Below are 19972 nucleotides of genomic sequence, written 5' to 3'. Positions count from 1 at the left end.
GTAAGAATAGGTCTAGCCTACACACTTATGGTGGCATGTTGACTGGGATTGCTGTGGACAACATAACTCCATCTGCTGTTTGTTTACAGTAATGCAACAAGACAGCGTGCGTGCAATGTTGAAAGCATGACTGCTAAAGGTAACCTTTTTGAAAACATTATTTTGTGGTTAAAAGCGAGCAAACTCAAGAAACATGCAATGGACTTAGTTGTGTTTTTATATTATATACTTTAATTACTATTTCTGCTGTTAAAGAATGTGTTTGTGTTGTATGTATGCTGCTGAGACCTTGAATTTCCCCTGGGGATCAATAAAGTATCTATCTATCTATCTATGTGCCTCAGCATAACATTTTAAGCAAGGGTCCAGTAAACAACACAAAAAATGCAAACCATGTCAACTGCTTAACTTGAAGATCTTCCATCCATAGCAGTTCCATGTCCTCATTACGTAAATTGTACATTTGCATTATAGAGTTGCACTAATAATACTTACCATTGAGATTACTTAAAACAGGCGCACATTGTAAATGCGCACAAACCGTTGCGGACTATGGAGGAGAATGACAAGAGGCCAAACGTTTAGAAAGACCGCGATGGGTGGGGTGAGATTTAAATGTTTTGTCCAATCAAAATAGAGATTTTGATGACGTCATTGACACATCCAATAAGAACAGTGCTTTTAAAAAATAAGCACCAATCACAGGACTGGATTGTGGCTCACGACAAAAAGAACATTTTTTGAAATGTGTGTACTGAATCGTTTATTTCAGTCACACATGGATTTAGATTTAGACTGCTTTCAAACAAGGTAGGATGTTGTGCGCTTTTAAAATCCTAGCGTGAGGCCAACGCAAGCAAATACGTATATTTTATGAATACATTATTCTTGCTAGCCAGCTTGTTGTGTTGTTTTCTGTTAGTGGTGGTGTCTGCTATGATATGAATAGTATATTTAAAAGTAGCTGTAGGATTGCTATCGCTAACGTTAGCAAGCTGTCGCTACATAAAGATAACTTGCTTTGCCTTCAATTATGTGCAACTACTTTGATCAGTTAATGTTAAGACAACCATAAGTTAACGTTGCAAATTGCTCTTAAACTTAAACCATGTTTACCGTCTAGTCGTGTTGATATCCTTGTGTCAAATCGCTTTCGGCTAAGGTTATGTCAGTCGATGTCGTATTGCCATAAGTTAATCAGTTTTCTTTTAGCAGCTAATTAACTGTTCGTTTGTGTCTAGCTGATCTTTGAACAGAGGGTTGAAGGTTCTTTGTGTGCATAGCTTTACAAGAGGGGTAACGTTAAATTTGTTGTACGGTCCAGTGCCGAAAAGACCTCCTTGTTAATGGTATTTTACTTTGTTGACAGTAAAACGTCCATTGGGAAATCATATTTTTTGATAGTAATGTTAGAACTTAATAAAAACTAATCAAATGTTCATGGGTGTTTACATAGCTTGAATTGGTGTGATGTTTTACTTGTTCGTCTGCAGACTATGCTGGTGTAAGTAGACTATAATTTTAATCAAAATGAGCTGGGCTGTGGAAGAGTGGAAGGATGGTCTTTCTGGAAAAGCCCTTCAGAAGATACAAGAATTTGAGAGCCAGTTGGACAAACTAAAGAAGGAACGACAACAGAAACAGTTCCAGTTGGAATCATTGGAAGCAGCCCTTCAGAAACAGAAGCAGAAGGTTGGTACACTCTCTTGTCATTACGGATAAGGTGCTGTAAGCGATACCATGCGTTTTTTAGGCTAAAACATTTTATGTCACTTACTGCAAATATCACCTAACCAACCGCTAGCTGTCTGTGTCCTGAATACACTGTAAAAAACCGCGATCTCTGTGGACAGCCCAGGCACCAAAAACGGCAACAAAAACAACCTGGGCAAACATAGCCCATAAAAACATAACAAACTGTTGCCACCGTAAAGGTGGTGATACAATGGTTAACTTGTTTGTTATTGTAGTCAGGCAATGTCGTTGGGGAATTTCTCACTGATATTTAGCAACACAATTTTATCTGGAGAATTTTGAATAATCAGAAATAAACAATTGTCCCATCAGAATATTAGGAGTATGAGGTATCATTCCACAGCAGCATTGCTCAAAAAGTTGCCCCAGCTTGATACCTTTGCAAGATGTCTGAGTCCCAACCTGTTTTCTTTTGTGTACATTAGTTTGACTCTGAAAAAAGTGAAGCCGCTGCTACCAAGAGGGAGAATCAGTCATTAGTTGAGTCATGTGACAACCTGGAGAAGGCCAGGCTGAAACTTAGCCATGATTTCCAAGTCAAGGAGCAGCAGGTGAATTTCCTGGAAGGTCAGCTGAACACCAGCAAGAAACAAATTGAAAGACTGGAACAAGAGCTCAAAAAGTGAGTGAGCATGCAAGTGTTGTGTTTGTGTTTTACAGTAATGTGTTTATTTCAAAATAATGATACTGACAATTACTAAAATGTACTTTGTTTCATATTTGTCAATGTACTATTTTCCTGAACATATGTATATGTGTGTTTGCTTTACAGGTACAAAAATGAACTGGATAGGTCTCAGAGCTCCAATAGCAGTGAGCTACAGCCATACAGTACTCCGCAGAAGACCTTTGTTGCCCCTGCTACTCCAAGCTATAGGCAACATGGTACAGTTCTATATCCTACTTCACTTCTCATTGCTACTAATGAGAGCAACATGGAATTGATTTGAAAAATTGGTCCTTTTGTGTTTGTATTTGCCTTACAGAGTCAAGGTTGGAGGAGCTTCAGGAAAAATACAGCCATGAACTTGAGGAAAGGAAAAGACTAGAAGCTGAGCTCAAAGTCCTACAAGTCAAAGTAAGCCCCAAAGCGTATTTTCATTCTGAAGGGGTAAGCAATGGTCTCTATTGTTACCATGACTCATCTTGAATTGATTCTTTTGTTTGTGCATCTTGAAGTTGCTGAACCAGTCGTCCGTCAGTCACAAGGACATTGCGCGGCAGCAGACTGGTTCCTCCATATTCCCATGGCAACAGGAGCAGACACCCTCCAAAAGGAGAAACGCCGTGACCAGCACGATGTGGAACGCAGAAGAAACCCCACTGCGGCAGAGCCAGCAGAGCTCGTTTATGGCACAGGGAGACAGCACCGGAAACGTCCAGCAAGCGGAGCAGTTCAAGGCACTGAATCAAGGTTTGTATGTCTCCTAAAAATATTTTATAATGTTGCCAAGAGTGTAATACATGTGTAGTATGCCCAAACATTTGATCAAAGTGTTTCCAAACAAATAATCCTGAAGCTCTGCTATCACTGAAACACAGCTGCTCTCATAAGTGATTTTATTTACAGAGGGCTTTGGAAATGTAAGAGAAGATAAATAAAATACTTATTACTAATAATTACTAAATACTAATACCAATACCAAAGAACATTTGAGTGTCATAAACACACTGCCCTGTGCATGTAGGTTAAACAAGTGCAAGAAGGTAAAAATAAGTAAAAGTTAACAAAACAAAAAGAAACAGTTTGCAGCAAGGGGAGTAAGTTGAAGTAGTCAAAGCCAGAACACAGTACTTCATATTTTGCCTAGTTGAATGGGAGAGTACATCATATTAACATTTATGTGTAAGATGGCTGTGAATTATGCTGGTTGTGTTTTTTATATATATACTGTGCCTGCATGGTTTTCTCGATTGGTGAACATGGTGTTTGTTAATCCCTTTTGCCCTACTTGTGCCTTGATCTGAGTATTTAACGTATATAAACGTTTTATCCTAGTGACACTTTATATAGAGAGTGCTGTAACTTCCATGGCCTCTCCTTTTGATAACTTAAAGGGACACCAGGCAACGTTTTCGTGTTAATTACTCATCTTCGTGAGTCAGTATATGGTTAAATTACTCATTACAGGGCGAATGAAGACTCTCGCCCGCCCCTACTGCCTGTAGGAAAAATATCCCGCTTGCAAGTTCAGTGGATCGTACCCGCCGACCAAAGCAGGATCAGTTTACATCCTGCATCCACAGCACAGAGGCAGGCTAACGAAACGCTAGCGATTGTTGCAAACGTGTGTATAATGGCAGAGCCGGCGAAGAAGCAGCGAAAACCCTTGACGGAAGATTCAAAGAAAAGGAAAAGAGCTTCAGACCGAGCGAGGGGGAGTTTCGTAGAGAAAAAGCATCAGTCTTGCCTGGTGTCCCTTTAAATATGATATTGTGCATGTTCATTGTATGACTAGAAATGTTCATATTTGTGTAAACATGTTTATATCATTTTTCATAGATCTTAAAATTAAGGTCACGGAGCTGGAGCACCGTCTTCAGGCACAGGAGAAGGACATCAAGAATCAGATGAATAAGTTTAATGAGACCCAAAGTCAGCTGGACAAGACTAAAAAGGACCTTGCCGAGAAGGAGAGGGCCCTGACTAAGTCAAAGGATGACTTGGCTAAAATGACAACACAACATGAGCAGGCTGTGGCAAAGGTAAGAGTAGCAAATACATCTTCACTGTAAATGTAATTAATGTTTGTATTATATTATTTTTCATTTGACCATTGTTCCAAATATACACTGACTATTCAAAATGAATGCTTATTATTGCACTGAATATTATTGTATAGGCCTGTACATGGTCTAAATAACACTGAATGATTTAAAGAAATTCACTCTGTGTTGTTCATTTTAGTGTACATCAGTGGAACAGAAATTGAAGCAGGTGACTGAAGAGATGAACTGCCAAAGGCACAACTCTGATAGCACACGGCGGACCCTGGAGCAGAAGATCAAAGACCAGGAGAAAGAGTCGCAAAAAGTAAATGGCTTAATTATTACAAAATTATTGGTAACAGTTTTTGGTTTTCTTGCATGTGAAATGTCTTGGATTATGCATATTAAGTGGTTTCTCTTCTCATTTCCCTTTGACAGGAACTTGCTCACCTGCAAAACTCCCATCAAGCTTTGGATCAGCAATTCAATCAAACAAAAACTAAAATGAGCCAGGAGATCCAGCAAGCGAAGAAAGAATGCAACATGTTGCAATCGGAAGTTGATAAGGTACTAAACTAACTAACTTTGATCTCCAGATGAAAATGTAACCTAAAGCCTGACATATCCTCACAGTGAATTGCTTATGCTCTGACATCCAAACTTAACATGTTTCTTTTCTAAAGGTAACTGCACTGAAGAATCGCTTGGAGAAAGATCTGGAAGAATTAAAACAGAGGCTCTTCAAATCTGAGCAGGGACTCCAGGCTAGTCAAACAAAGGAAATGGAGTTTAAGAAGAAATGTGATGTACGTATTTATCCCGCTTGTTTAATTATTTTCATCCATTATTGTTTATCCAATGCATTTTCTTTGAATGGATGAAAGCAAATACCCATGGTTGTGGTGTCTAATTCTTTATCTTACTTCTATCTCTATCTATCTATCTATCTCTATCTATCTATCTATCTATCTATCTATCTATCAATCCATCTATCTTTCCTTCATAGGAGATGCAGAGAGAGCACAACAACCTTAGCAGTCAACTGCAACAAGGAACCAAAAGACTGAATCAGCTTGAAGAAGAACGTAAAAGTAGTGAACAGAGCCTTAAGCAGAGCCGTAATTTGGTGGAAGACTTAAAAGGTAGGGTGTGTTTGGATGGGTGGGTGGGTCTGTTAATGTTCATAATCAGATTGTACAAATGAAATTGTCATTGTAGAGCTGGTAATTTACAATTGCAGTTAATTTGCAAAAACAAGCTCCAACTCTCATTTTTACAAAAACAAGAAAAAAAGTATTTTTAATGTATATTCCAGGTAATCTAATCAAACCAAACTTTTGATTTTGTAAAAATGAATCACAACAGCTGAAATGGCACTTTTTCCCCCAAATGAACTTGATATTTAGTTATGGTAATATGATGGACTTTTCTTTTCTCTCTCTCCCTTGTATTTTGTTGAATTACTTGAGGTAGATTCACACTTTGTCACTGAACCTTTTCACAAGTTGACCTGGTCCCAGTCTACTTAAACCCTTAGAACCCGATTGACGCAAAGTGCGTCAAAAAACACACCCTTTCTTCTGTTACATTACTCTGCAGCTGTTAATCGCACCGAGATGAAACCTTTATAGCATGACAGAGAAGAAGTGGGGCTTTCCAACGAGACCACGCACTTGTCTGTACGATCAAGTATGAAAATTTTTAAAAATCCTGAAATTAAATCAAATAGCATCATATTTACAGTCTATACTTCTCTGCGTTCACCTGCGCACCCATTACTCTCATTTGAATTACTCGCGAACCTGTGATCGCATAGATATGGCAAGCATATCAGATGAAAGAGGAGACACAGGGCTATCCATTGGTACCATGTATATTGATCCTTCTGGCTTATAAAAACAGACAAAGTGACTGCAAAATATTAACGTCATATACACAAACCAACGCTGCACACCCATTACTCTCGTTTTAATTACTCGCGGACCCGTGATCGGATAGATATGTCACGCATGTCAGATGAAAGAGGAGACACAGAGCTATCATTTGATACCAAGTACATCCTTCTGGGTTATAAAACAGACGAAGTGACCGCAAAATAATAACTTCATATAGCTGGACTTACCCCACGTTTTTGTCTGTTTTTGTGGCAAAGCATGTTTATAATCCAACGCTATCGTGTGTTTCTCTGCGGCAAAGCATGTTCGTAATCCGGTTTTGAGATCCTAGCAAATTCCTGCATGGCATCCAATTCAAGGCTCACATTGCATCCCAATTTGTTGAACAAAGAAACACCTTTTTTGCCTTTACTTTGTTCATGGCAATGCAGTAAAAAGTTGAGAATCATTATGGCACACATGCTAACACGCAAACTTGGGTCAAGTCAGATCAGTTTGTGTTATAGATATGGAGCGCAGAAAGGTCATTTTTCATCACTAAATAAAATTATTTCCTTAAATCACACACCACATATTTCTGTAAATTGCTCAGCCCCAGAGTATCCCTCCAACATGGCATATTGCCCGATTCAGGACAGTCTGCCCTACACACACATGAAATGCATGTAGAGCTATGAGCTTGCTATGGTGAGATACAGGTCAAAATATAAGAATTTTTATATTTTAATTCTTTAAAAATCAAAATAAAATCAAGGCAGATCTGGATCGCCTAGACTCTGCTGATATAATATGTGTGTGTGACACTCACAATGAAAAGAATAAATCCTTATGAATAAAGGTAGTGAAAATGCCCTTAAAACAGCTTAGGGTTCTAAGGGTTAATTCCACCAGCAATGTGTGTGTGTATGTATGTATGTAATAAAAAGAAATAAATAAATTGTACAGAAAATGTTGAGATGAATAGTTACTAAATGTATTGAAATTAACCTGTCCAACCCCAATTTTTTGTTCCACAGCCAAAACTGAAGCTCAGACTGAAGAACTGAAAGCCCTTAACAAAAAACTAGAGTGTCAAAGCCAGTCCAGTTCTCAAGACCTTGACAACCTTAAAAAATCTCTCAGTGCTCTGGAGGCAAAGGACAAGTCATGTCAAGAAGACTTAAACAAACAAAAGTTAGAAGTTGAGCAGCTACAGAATAAACTTCAGGGACTAGAGAGAGAGAACCATGATCTTCAAATGACCACAGAAGCAAAGCAAAATGAAATTGAGGAGGTCAAGCGGGAATATGAAAAGATCGTAGAGTGGAAAAATGAAAAGGGTAATTTGATTGAAAATGTAGAATCAGATCGGAACACGATGCAGAGCAAAATTGATGAATTGGAAAAAACCTCAGTGACATTGGATGGTGCAAACAAATGTCTCCAGCAGAAACTCCAAGATCTAGACAGAGAGAAGCAGAATCAGATTGACTCCCTCAAAGGTGAGCTTCTCAACAAGTGCATGGAACTTGAAGAGAAGAGTTGCAAGTATGATGAAATGGTTCAGAAATACAACGAGGCTGGTCAGAAGCATGCTAAGGAAGCTGAGAATACTATGGTGCAGATAAAAATGCTCCAGGACCAAGTGAAGGATCTGGAAATGAAACTTCGAGTGGAGAATAACAAGACTGAGAGGATGGAACAGTCTTATAGTGAACTGCTGGCACAGTATGAAAGTGCCTGTGATTTGGCCAAATCTAAAGACTCCATCATCGAGCTTAATCAAAATGAAATTGCCCACCTCCAGGAGAATGCATCACATTCAAATGCTGAGCAGGAGCAGCTATTAGCAAGGTTTGAGGAGGAAAAGAGCACTCTGATGAAGGAGTGTGAGGAGAACCTGGTTGCAAAAGCCAATGAAGCAGAGCAAGCAAAGCTGAACTTGCTGAAATGTGAACAGGACATTCTGTTGTTGCAGGATCAAGTCACCTCACTTGAATCTGCACTGAAATTCCAGAAAGGGTTGAGCACAGAATTGCAGTCAAAACATGCAGATCTTCTTAAAGTAAACGAAGATCTTACACAGAAGATTTCTGAAGCTGAAAAGAGGGAGGAAGAGCTTTTGAATGAGGTGAAAGCCCTGACTGAGCAGATGAAGTCCCTTAGTGCCCTCCAAGATCAATGCACTGAATTTGCTGCTGCTGCAGAAGAAAGCAAACTAGCATTAGAGAATCTACAAGAAACCCACAAACAAACTGTAGAGGAATTACAGACTCAAAAGACAACAATGGAGAAATTTGAAATTCAAATCAGTGTGGTGGAAAATGACATATCCAATCTAGAGCGAGAAAAGGCTGAGTTGATAGAGAACTTCAAAAGAGCAGAAACAGAAAAGGATGATCTGTCCGCAATGTACCAGACCATGTCAGAAGTTCACAATGCTGTTTGCAAGGAAAAAGAAGATCTACAAAATCGTATTTCAGAAATATCAGCTGAGCTTACAGAGAAAGTAGGAGTGCTTGAGACTCTAAAAATTGACCTTCAGGCTTCAAATTTGTTCTGTGTTGAGCTGAAGAGCAATGTTGAATCCCTTCAAAAACAGCATGATACTGTTGTAGATCTAATTTCAAATTTGGAGAAGAGTTTGGAAGAGAAAATTGACAGGATTGGATCACTGGAGGCAGAAATTAAAGAACGCTCTGAAAAGTTCACAGAAGCAGCTGAAGCTCATGTTGCTGAATTGGAAAAACATCTTCAAAAACACAAGAATTTGAAGGAACAACTGCATGTTGTTAAGACTCAGCTCCAGGAAAAATGCCAGGAGGCTGCAGAAGTTGAGAACAAAATTACCAGTTTGCTATCTGAGATGTCCAGGCTGAAGGAGGATCTTGCAGTAAGTAACTCCAAGCTCAAGGAAGTCAGTGAGGCCAATGTTCAGATCAGTCAGGAGATGTCAAGTTGTAAACAGTCTGCACAGGAACTGCTCCAGTCACATGCACAAGAACTGGAGACATTGAGAGTGTCTTTGGATACAGCTAAGAGTAACGAAGAAAGCAAACATTTTGAGATTCAGAAACTTAAAGACCAGTTGCGCGAGGCAGATATGGAAAGGTCTAAGGCATCTGATGCACTGAAAGAGAAGAACATAAGTATGAACAAAATCAAAGTCCAGCTTGAAATGCTCCAGATGGACTTGGAGGATAACGAGGCCTGCATTACTTCCTTTGACTCCCAGATTGAGGAGCTTAAAGGCAGTGTTGGTGTTCTTGAGGAAAAGCTTGACAAAAGTGAAGCTCAAAGATCCAACCTGGAAGTGGCACTGGACAGTGCTCAAGAGCAGCTATCAACAAAAACCACTGAGATCTTACAATTGACTGCAAGCTTGGAAGATATCCACAAACAGCAACACAATAATTCAGTCTTGACCTCTGAATTACAGTCTTTGCAAATCGCAAATGAAAATCTCAAAATGGCCTTGGAGGCAGAAGTATGTAAACACACAAATATTGAGACAATCCATAACAGTCTGACTGAACAAAAACACAAAGTAGAAAAAGATCTGCTGGAACTTCAAAAGGACTACCAGAATGCTCTTGAGGAGTTAGATTCATTAAAGCAGAAGAATGACTGTCTTCAAGAAGTTATCCAAAATCTTACAGATGAATCACAGACTCTCAAAACAGCCCAAGAGCAAGCAAGGCAACAGATGGAGAACACAGTGGTGAAAAAATAAAGAGTTTCAAGAAGAGCACACAAAACTCTCCCAACAGCTTGTCATTTTGCAGAAGGAGCAATCTCTTTTCAGTGACCAGTACAACCAGCTGCAGTCTCAAGTGGTAGAACAGAAGTCACTTATTGAACAGCTTAGAGAGAATAAGAACCAAGATCGGTCACTGAATTCTGACGATGCAATCCAACAGCAGTATGCTGAGGAAGAAAACAATGTGGCCCAGCAATCTGAGAATTTGGAGACCAGCATTCCTATTGAGGACAGTTTCCCCACACTGATCAGTTCAACTCATGAGAATTCAGAATCTAAAGCTCTTGAAAGATCTGAGTCAGGGAGTGAAGAGGATGGTCATAGACCAGTTGAAGAACAGTTGCAGCTAAAGTCACGAGAGCTAGAGGAACTCTCCAATGCCTTTGAAGAGGCTGTCCGAACCCTTGAGGAACAAAGAGAGGTTCAGCTGGAACAGCTCAGATGTCAGCATACTGCTGAACTAAAGAACTTGGAACAAAAAATGGATAGTGTCAAGCTTGACCTGGAGGCAAAACTTGTAGACGAAAGGCAGCACACTGAGATGTTGTCCTCACAGCTAGAGGTGGCCAGACAACAAATGGAAGAACTAAACCTCACCTCACAGTCTCTGCTTCCAGATGACCACCAGGGCAATGTCTCACAGGTAAGCCACATGTGGCCCTTTTCCACTATGGTTATGCTAAATATCATAGTGGTGTGCCGTGAGACTTTTGTCATAGTAAATGGTGTGCCGTAAGAGAAAAAAGTTTGTTAAACACTGGGTTAGATATGTTGGTCTGTAAATTCTACATGGAATTTGTATGCATTTTATTCATCAATTTGTTTTTTTAATTAATTTTATCTGTTAAATCCTTTCATTACAGACAGCCACAGCAGATTCCTCTCCAGCAGAGATGAAAGAGGAATGTCCTAAGGAGGAAGAGTTTGATGATGGTGAATTCTTTGATGCCCCAGGTTCTCTGGATGAATCCACCACTCCAGAGACAGTGAATGATGATGCTGGAAAACCCTTGACTGACTACGTTTCAGATAACCCTAAAGAACAAGAAATCTCACCGATGGAACTACAGGCAAATCAGGACACAATTAAAAGGCAAGAGGGCAATCTGCAGGAGCTGCACGCTCAATATGAACTTTTAACCACTGAGATGGCTATGCGAAAAGATTTGTGTAAGGAGATGGAGAACAAAGTCCATGAATTGGCTAAGGAGAATTCAGAATCCCTTGATAAGTTGGCCTCTGTCATTGGGGAGAAACAGGTGCTTAAGTCTCAGGTTGAGGCAATGACTGAAGAGATCAGCTCGTTGACGCTGCAGCTACAAACCTCAAATTCTCAACTCTCAGATGTACTTGAGATGCTGGAGAACTTAGAACACGCTAAAGGTGGCTGGGATGAGAAATTCCTCCAGATTGAGAGTGAACTGAAAAGAACCAGATCGGAGAAGGCCAACTTGGAGAAACACATTTTGTCCATGGAGGTTGATCTTGAGAGCATGCAGGAGCAGATGCAGAAGTTAGAGACTGAACTTGAGTTGAGCAGAAAAGCTAACATTTCTCTTGAACAAGAACTGAATAAAGCAGTGACTGAAAGAGGGCAGCTGAAGCAAGAGCTCTTTTCATGTTCAGAGGAGAGGGAGAGTGAAAGTCAGTCCCTAATGAAGTTGAAGGAAAAGGCTGACATTTTGGAAAAGAACAATCTTGATGCAAGAGAATTGATAAAAATACTTGAAGAGGACATTCATACAGGAAAGAAACAGTTAGAGGAGGCTTCCAACAAAATTGATATCCTTGTCAAAGAAAAAGAACAATTGTTAGAAGAAGTGCAGTTAATAGAGCAAAATATTGCAACCCTCAAAGAAGAGAAAACTGAAATGGTTACAGAATTTAGGCAGCTAAAAGATGGAGAGAACACTGTTCTTAGAGAAACTGAGAGCATGGTATCAAAAATTGATTACTTGCAGGAACAGAACGCCAAACTTTCTCAGTCACTCGAGTCTTCCCTCTTGGAGAAAGGGGAGATTGCCTCACGATTGAACTCCACTCAAGAAGAGGTGGCCCAAATGAGAACTGGAATTGAGAAACTGAAGGTTCGCATCGAGTCGGATGAACGGAAGAAGAACCACATGAGTCAGCTCCTGAAAGCTGCCCAGAGGAAGGCTGACACACTGCAGGACAACATTGAAAAGCTTGAGAGAGAAAGTGAGATTTCTGAACAGAACCTTGAGGAAGCAGTCCTGCAGGCAGAAACTGCTAAAGCAGAACTTGAAGAGCTTGAAGCTGAGAAGGCAGCTCTTTCTGCGGAAATCGATGAAATGGCCAAGGAACTGAGCAACCTTCAAGAAGAGAAGGACAGACTTGAAAAGGAGCTCCTCCAAAGAATTGAAGAAATGAAGGCTTCCATGCAGGAAGTGTCCCAGAAGCTTGTTAGTGCTGAACAAGCCAATAAAGATGCAGAGGTCAACCAGGAGACTGTTGTTGGTGAGCTCCAGTCCAGACTTGGTGCCACTGAGGGCGAACTTCAGACCTGCAGAAATGAGCTTGAAACCACACAGCTCAAAGAACAAGATGCAACCCGTCAACTTTTGTCTTTACAAACAGCAAACGAGGAACTTGAGCAGAGACTTCAGAATGCTGAAGAGCTACAGGCCAGCCTACAGTCAGTGAACCAATCTCTCCAGAATGATTTGGCATTCAGACAACAGGAGATTAGCGAGAGGGAAGAGGAGAAAGAAAAGCTGAGCTCTCAACTTGCTGAGTTGCGGGGGCTGGTGGATGAGCGGCTACAGTGGGAAGAAGCAAGGGAGCATCTGAAGGCTGTCGCCGTAGAGTGGGAGGAGAAGGTACAGGCGGAGTCCACTAAAAACGAAACGCTGCGGATCAATGCTACTTCCCTCCAAAGCAATGTTGAGCGACTGGAAACCCAACTAGAAGCTGCAAAGGTGATGAATACAGAGCTCACTGAAAAGGTGTGTATGACAGAAAATGTACAAGTACTTCTCAAAATTCACTTTACTTGTCATAAGTTTTCATATGCTTCATATTTTCTAAAGTGCTTATTTGTATGTTGCTTTTTAGATGAATGCATTACAAGAAAGCAACTTGAATCTTCAGAACCAACTTGAGAATGCAGGCAGTGCAGCGAAAGATGTTTTTCAGCAAAACCTAAACTCACTCAACATTCAACTTCAAGAGAGTCAGAAGGAAGCACTGAACTATAAAGTAAGAATTTAAATGCTTTCTTTTTAGGGTCTTGCTGTGTGTTTACATCTGTTCTGTGTTGTTGGTTTTCCCAATTGATTTGCCTTTCAGAAGTAATTTGTGTGTTACTGCAGTGTTTGTCTTGCTCGATTTATATAGAACTTGTTTTGCCTTTGTTCAGCTATCTTTAGAAACATTGGCAGGGGAGAAGGAGGAACTGGCAAAAAACCTGGCGGGAATACAGGAAACTCTTGTTGAAATGAAGGAGAGGCAAATCAGACAGGAAGATGCCCTGAAACAGGCTCAGCAACAGGCGAGTGACCAAGTGTTGTTGCTTTTTAATTTTTTGCATTTTACACATCAGTTTTTAGGCATGCAATTCCCTCTCCATTTTTTTTCAACAAAAAATCTACATATATGTACAATATATGTAATATGTGCAATATATTTGTTCTGTATGATTCACTTTTCATCCTCATGTGTTTAGCCTGTTTTGCATTTCCATTGTCAAATGTATTTGCCATTAATTGTTACCATGTACAAGACTAAACTCCTGTTTCGATCAATGGCATTTGATCTGAACTTGAACTGTCTCGTGCAGCACGTGGAGGAGCTGAGGGCCGCGAGGGAGGAGATGGCGGCAGCCGAGAGCAAGGCCACAGAGCTCTTATCTGACACCAGCAGCCTGCGGGCCAGGGAGCAGGAGCTGACATCTGCCCTAGCAGCGCTGCAGAGTCAACATGACCTGTGCAAACCCACCCAGGTGAGCCCAGCCACCTCATACCAGAGAAAGCCTGGTGACCTATAGTGTGTGTGTGTGTGTGTGGCTATCCTTAAGTTGCACTTTTAGTTGATTTGATTAGCAGAGTATAAATATGAATTGTAATTATTCAATTAAACATCTCCATATCTTCAAATACTGCATTCTATATGTGAATAGAAGAGAATAATCAAGTGATGCTTTTATGAAAGTGTGTGGGTGGTTAGATTGTTTTGCATTTATCCTGTCCTTCTGCCAGTCATTAAGTTCACATAGTGCATTTATGCTACTTTTTGATAGGATGAGCTGAACTCAAAAATAGCTAAGCTGTCCAATGAGAGGGACGGCATCCTCAGCAAGATGAACCTGTGGATGAAGTCGTGCAAGCAGCTTGAGAGCGAGAAGCAAGCCCTGGTGGAGGAGAACCAGAGACAGGGAGAGGTCATCACAGGCCTGAAGGGCTCACCGAAACAAGGTAGAGCCCAATGAAATATCAAGACAGCCATAGTAGATGGGTCGTGCTTTTATCAGAAAGATGAATGAAGAAATGTATTCCTGTAGATATACTGACCCCCAGTATTAACTTCAGGGCTGCAGACATTTTGCAAAATGTATGTATAAAGTGTGATTTATAATTGGGAAATTATGGTAAATTAAATGAAAGCTTCAGTTTGCAATCTGTTTCTGATTATTTTAGCAGTTGACAGTGACTGCAGTGATGAAGACCTGAAGGCTGAGCTGGACGAGCTGAAGGAGGCTCTGGAGGAGAAGACCAAGGAGGCAGACGAGAGCATGGACCGCTACTGCAGCCTGATGGTCAAAGTGCACAAGCTGGAGGAGGCCAATGAGAGCCTCCAGAACAAGCTCAAGCAGCTCACCAGCAAGGCCAGGAAGTTTACATCAGCCAGTGCCACCCAATCAGAAGCCAGTAAGAGCAGCGACACAGAGAACACCATGCCCACTGGCAGAAAGGACCCGGATGGACAAGCCTCGGCCAAGAGGCCCAGGGCGCTGGCCGAAACCCCGATCAAGGCCCAGGAGGCCCTGGAGAATCTCGCCAAGAGACTGAGGGCAGGAGTGACACCCCAGCCTCGCCTGGAGGAGGAGCCGTTTAGCCCTGAGGGACTGCCCGACCGTGTAATGAAAGGTGCCGGAATTTAAACTGATCTGGAGCAACACTGTTGTGGCATCAGGTCACATTCTTTTGAAATGCGGCTCAAAAATGCCTTCCTTTACAGCTTAATCCATATTGTGATATTGTGATGAAGGATGAAAGATTGCATCAGTACTTAAGAATCCTGCTGTTTATTCAGGAAAAAAGTTGCTCTTTGAACAGTTGTGTGTCTTAAATATATATTGTTGTTGTTGTTGTCCCTGTTCCTCTCGCTCACTGTCTGTTGTTGTGACTACTCAGGCTTTGCTGACATCCCCAAGGGTGAGATGAGTCCCTTCATCATGCGCCGGACAGCAGTGCAGAGGTGCAGCCCGCGGCTGGCTGCCCGGAGGTCTCCGGCCGACCCCTCCACATGTGGCCCAAAACAGCCAGCAGAGGACAGCAGTTCGCAAGAAGTGAGTCTTGCATGTGTCACACACACACACACACACACACACACACACACACACACACAGAGTCTCTCTCTCTCTCAACAAGAGCCTGACCACCGCGGCTTTGCATTTCGCTCTGGCTTTTAAAGCCTCATCATCGCAGTCATAGCACGTTCACAATTGTGTGAAAGCCTCTAATTCTACACTGTTAACTCCCGTAAGAAGAGCGTGTCTTTTTATTTACAGATCAATAAGATCCATTTGATGCGCATAATTTGTCGATTTGAGCCATCCTCACGCACGCACACTCGCATTCCTGTCAGTGCCAGGAGCAGCACCTCTTGATGTGTTAGATAGTCGTGGGGTGGCATTAGCACGATGTCATTGCTAAGGAGAGCATTTTCTGTGTTGCTTTGGGAGACCAAAGGGGGGTGAGTCTTAGCTTCTCCTTCGTAGCTCTCGTTAGGTCATCTTAACCTGGGTCACTCTACCTTTAGCTATCCCTCCGACTCAGGGACTCATGATGGAGATGGACTTAAGGGAGGCTGAAGTCAGTTCATAAGAAGCTTGCCAGTCTCAGGCTGACCTAGGTTTATTTCTTTATATGTGTGAGTTTTTCATTGAAGTCACGCTCCTATAAATCTCTTTTTTTTTTTTTTTTCGAACCAGAGGAGATGGATGGAAAGAAAATTAGGCTCTTTCTTTTTTTCATTATGTGGGAAAACGTTGTGTCTTAGATGGGATGCTTCAGGTCTGAATAGAATGTATTGTTCTCTCTCTCTCCTCTCACTCACTCACACACTCACACACACTCATACTCATACTCATACACCATACACGCCTTTTTGAAATACCTGCAATTTGGAACATGATGGGGAGTTAACTCTGGAGGGAAAGTTATTTCTGTCCCTCCCTTTTCTGTAGGTCTCTTTCACACCTTCCCCACTTGACCCAAGCTGTTTTTCTCAAACATTTTGGTGGTTTTGTTTTTCTTTTCTTTTCTTTTTTTTTTTTAAGGGACCTAGTACAAGGGAACATCCATTGTAGAGCTTCAGTGTGGTGGAAATCGAAAAGTAAACCAGTACGAGTTCCCCCCTTTCACACGTGTTGACACAGAGAATAACTTAATCTCTTTGGGGTTTATGGCTTTCTGGGAAAGCATTGCTCAACGAGGCTGCTTAGATTAGATGGGGTCTCTGGCTCTCACCCTTTCTGCTCCCCCACTCCATCCCCACCCCTTAATTGACCGGGGTCCACCAGGACCGTGTGTTAGCCAGGGGTGCTGTGTCGGCCCAAGTTCAGGCTTATCCATCAGGTTCGGTGAGGGCACAGTGGGTCAGGTTCATTCAGGCAGATGAGGCTCCTGGCTGTTTGGGTCAGAACCAATTTCAGACTTCTCTGCTGACGACCCCGGAACGTGCCAATTCCAGGAATCATTCAAGCGTTGCTAAGCTCCAGTCCCATTCTTCTCTAAGTGAATTTCCCATCGCTGAGTGGCACTCCATTCATAAAATGACTTCCTGCTTCATCTGGTTCATTCGAGTCTGAGTCATTGGTGATGGTTACAGAATGGTTATGGTTTCAATATAGCTTCTGGAAAGTTGACACAGATATAGATAAGTTATAAAGAAGTGACCAAAAAAGATGTGTTATTGAAATATTATTGTATCTGATTTTAAAGTGCACATTGACTCAAGACTACAGAAGAGTGTACATACACTTAACGTTTTCCTACTTGAAAAATGGTGAATCGCCATAATATAAACATCGCTAACACACACTTCCCTCCTCTACCTCCTTTCTACCACTTTTTCCTACTACCACACTAGTTTGAATGTTTTTCTTCATTTTGTAAGTGGCTTTGGATAAAATGTCTGCTAAATGGAAAAAAATGTAAATGGGTTTACAGGGTAACTTCACCATTTTTTCTTCATCTCTTCAGACTGGAGGCGTCTCCAGCATCCTGTCCTCAGTGACCAACAGTCCCAGGCCCAGGGGACCGGAGAGCCCTGTGGTCAGCGCAGACCAGAAGAAGACCAGACGCTCCAGCAGCTCCCGCAGAGCCTCCAGCCAGCACAGCGAACACCGACCACCAGCCACCTCTGCCAGGCAGGATGAGAACTGCCACGTGCAGTAATGTGCTGATCGCTGATCTTTTGTACATGGGTGTGTGTTGGTCACATTCATATCATACTTTAACTCATCTCATTCACTCAAGTTTTTACACTCCATGATGAGGTTTATAATTACTCACCCTTGTTGATCTTTCACCTTTCAGTAAAAATGTATGTGTTTGTCCGTCCTTTCTAAACCTGTTGATGTTACAAACATTGACTAGATGAACATAATTATTAGACACTGCTTTGTACAGATAGATGATGCTCTAATTAAATTTTGTAGATTTGTTCAATTTTGTACATCTTTTTTTTTAAGTAAACATGTTAATGATTTTCATCAAAATAGTTTCCTGTTGTCTTTAGGGTTTTAATGGTTAATGTCACAGGCACTTATAGTGCATAAAGCACTAGTCCGTTCCAACCCTGCCCTCTCATAGTGGTATCTCATAGGCTGGTCTATCTCCCTTAAAGGGACAGCAGGCAAGCCTGATGCTTTTTCTCTACGAAACTCCCCCTCGCTCGGTCTGAAGCTCTTTTCCTTTTCTTTGCGTTTTCCGTCAAGGGTTTTCACAGCTTCTTCGCCGGCTCTGCCATTATACACACGTTTGCAACAATCGCTAGCATTTCGTTAGCCTGCCTCTGTGCTGGGGATGCAGGATGTAAACTGATCCTGCTTCGGTCAACGGGTACGATACACTGAACTTGCAAGCGGGATATTCTTCCTACAGGCAGTAGGGGCGGGCGAGAGAGTCTTCATTCGCCCTGTAATGAGTCATTTAACCATATACTGTGTAATTAACACGAAAACGTTGCCTGGTGTCCCTTTAACATACATGAGTGTCCCATCTCCCCTATTCTCTCTCTCATTCACACGCACGCCTGCTCTCTCTCGTCTTGTTCACAGTTCTGATAGATTTTTATTTGCCAGCGTCAACTTCACTCTGAGTCCTACTTACGATTCTATCCCGCAGATTTTGGGAATCAATATCCCTGCTGCCCGCCTCCAATGTTGGCCTCCTCCCAGCTGTAATCTTGTTGCCTCCATGTTGGTTTTGGAGAAGAGCAAAGTAATTCCCTCTGCTCTCTTTTTTTCTCATTATGAGGCAGATGTGTCTTTATTCCTCTGTAGCAAAATGCTTTCATTTTTTTTTATCTTAATGCAGTTCAGTGTATTTCATTATTCTCGGTAACTTGAATGGTCATATTACTAGTATTTGGATTTTTTGGTGGGCATTTACAGACATTTACATTTACATTTACATTTGTGTGTCCACCACATTCTGGGAGAACTTTCTGGATTACATTCACTCCAAAGTGAGAACCGAAAGCAGGCGTGTTGTGAGGAGTGCCGAAATGGTGTGAGCGTCCGCCTACCCATTTACAAAGTCAATCTTTTTCACCTCTAGATCTGTGATGGGAGGACGCATGTCCCCGAGTACCCTGCCCACCCAAGGTAGCCATCATTTTACACACACACACACACACACACACACTGCACTCTGCAGAACATGCGAGCAGCTGGCTTTCTTACTTCTCCCCTGTGTAGGCCATGCAGAAATCCAATTTTCCGTCCTCCTGGTGGGCAATCCTTCATGTCGACTTGGTGGGCTTTCATTCGGACCCACCGAGAAATAAAATATGACCGGTCAGAACGCACTGGGGCTTATGTGATTGAGGTGACAAGGAAGTCTATGTGATCCGCTATGTGACTGAGTGACCTCCCAAAGCGCATACACATTCTTTAAGGGATTCATTATAGTCATTACAAACAAAGTTTAGTCATTGCTGAATGAATGGACTGTCATTGGTAAACTTCTATGGACAGTATTTTCTTATGGTTTGTTCATAACCCAATTCTAAATTGAATATCAACTTTAACGAGGAGTTTTATATCTCAGCTTGTATAATTACAGATACACTTTACTGAGTAAACTTCAGCTTTCAAGTAAACTCTTGAAAGGAGGAAGCGATCATATCTGTACTTAATTACAGCTTGTAGGAGACTCATGAATTCATCCATATCTCCTGTTTAGAGTTCAGGCAGCCAGACACACACACACACAAGGCATTTGCTGCAGGGCCACTGGATCTAGTATGAGCTCTTAATAGTATTTGTCAATTTGTACAGAAAGTGTATGGTATTGAACCATACTTTATGTATTGTGTATTATGTTTATTAAGGTGAAATCAGTTAGGAAGGTTTTCCTGTGCATTTTTCTGGGTGGGGGGACTATGCATTTGACTTATGCACAAG

The 19972-nt window shown here is 41.5% G+C and overlaps 1 protein-coding gene across 1 annotated transcript; it reads left to right on the top strand.

Annotated features, from left to right (window-relative positions):
- The first annotated feature begins 726 nt into the window (after positions 1–726).
- On the top strand, positions 727–18061 carry cenpf (centromere protein F). The gene is made up of 21 exons (XM_048227983.1): positions 727–810; positions 1494–1692; positions 2181–2377; positions 2528–2640; positions 2742–2833; positions 2935–3169; positions 4259–4461; positions 4664–4789; positions 4903–5031; positions 5148–5270; positions 5471–5606; positions 7376–9978; positions 10160–10741; positions 10962–13064; positions 13174–13317; positions 13478–13609; positions 13898–14059; positions 14357–14531; positions 14757–15203; positions 15471–15625; positions 17544–18061. The coding sequence occupies exons 2-21, from the start codon at positions 1531–1533 to the stop codon at positions 17736–17738; spliced, it is 8214 nt and encodes a 2737-aa protein (XP_048083940.1). The 5' UTR covers positions 727–810; positions 1494–1530; the 3' UTR covers positions 17739–18061.
- Positions 18062–19972: the final 1911 nt, after the last annotated feature.

The sequence above is a fragment of the Alosa alosa genome, chromosome 19 (genome assembly GCF_017589495.1).
Source record: "Alosa alosa isolate M-15738 ecotype Scorff River chromosome 19, AALO_Geno_1.1, whole genome shotgun sequence".
Lineage (NCBI taxonomy): Eukaryota > Metazoa > Chordata > Actinopteri > Clupeiformes > Clupeidae > Alosa > Alosa alosa.
The sequence above is the reverse complement of the archived record's forward strand: the minus strand, read 5'-3'. Positions and strand labels throughout refer to the sequence as shown.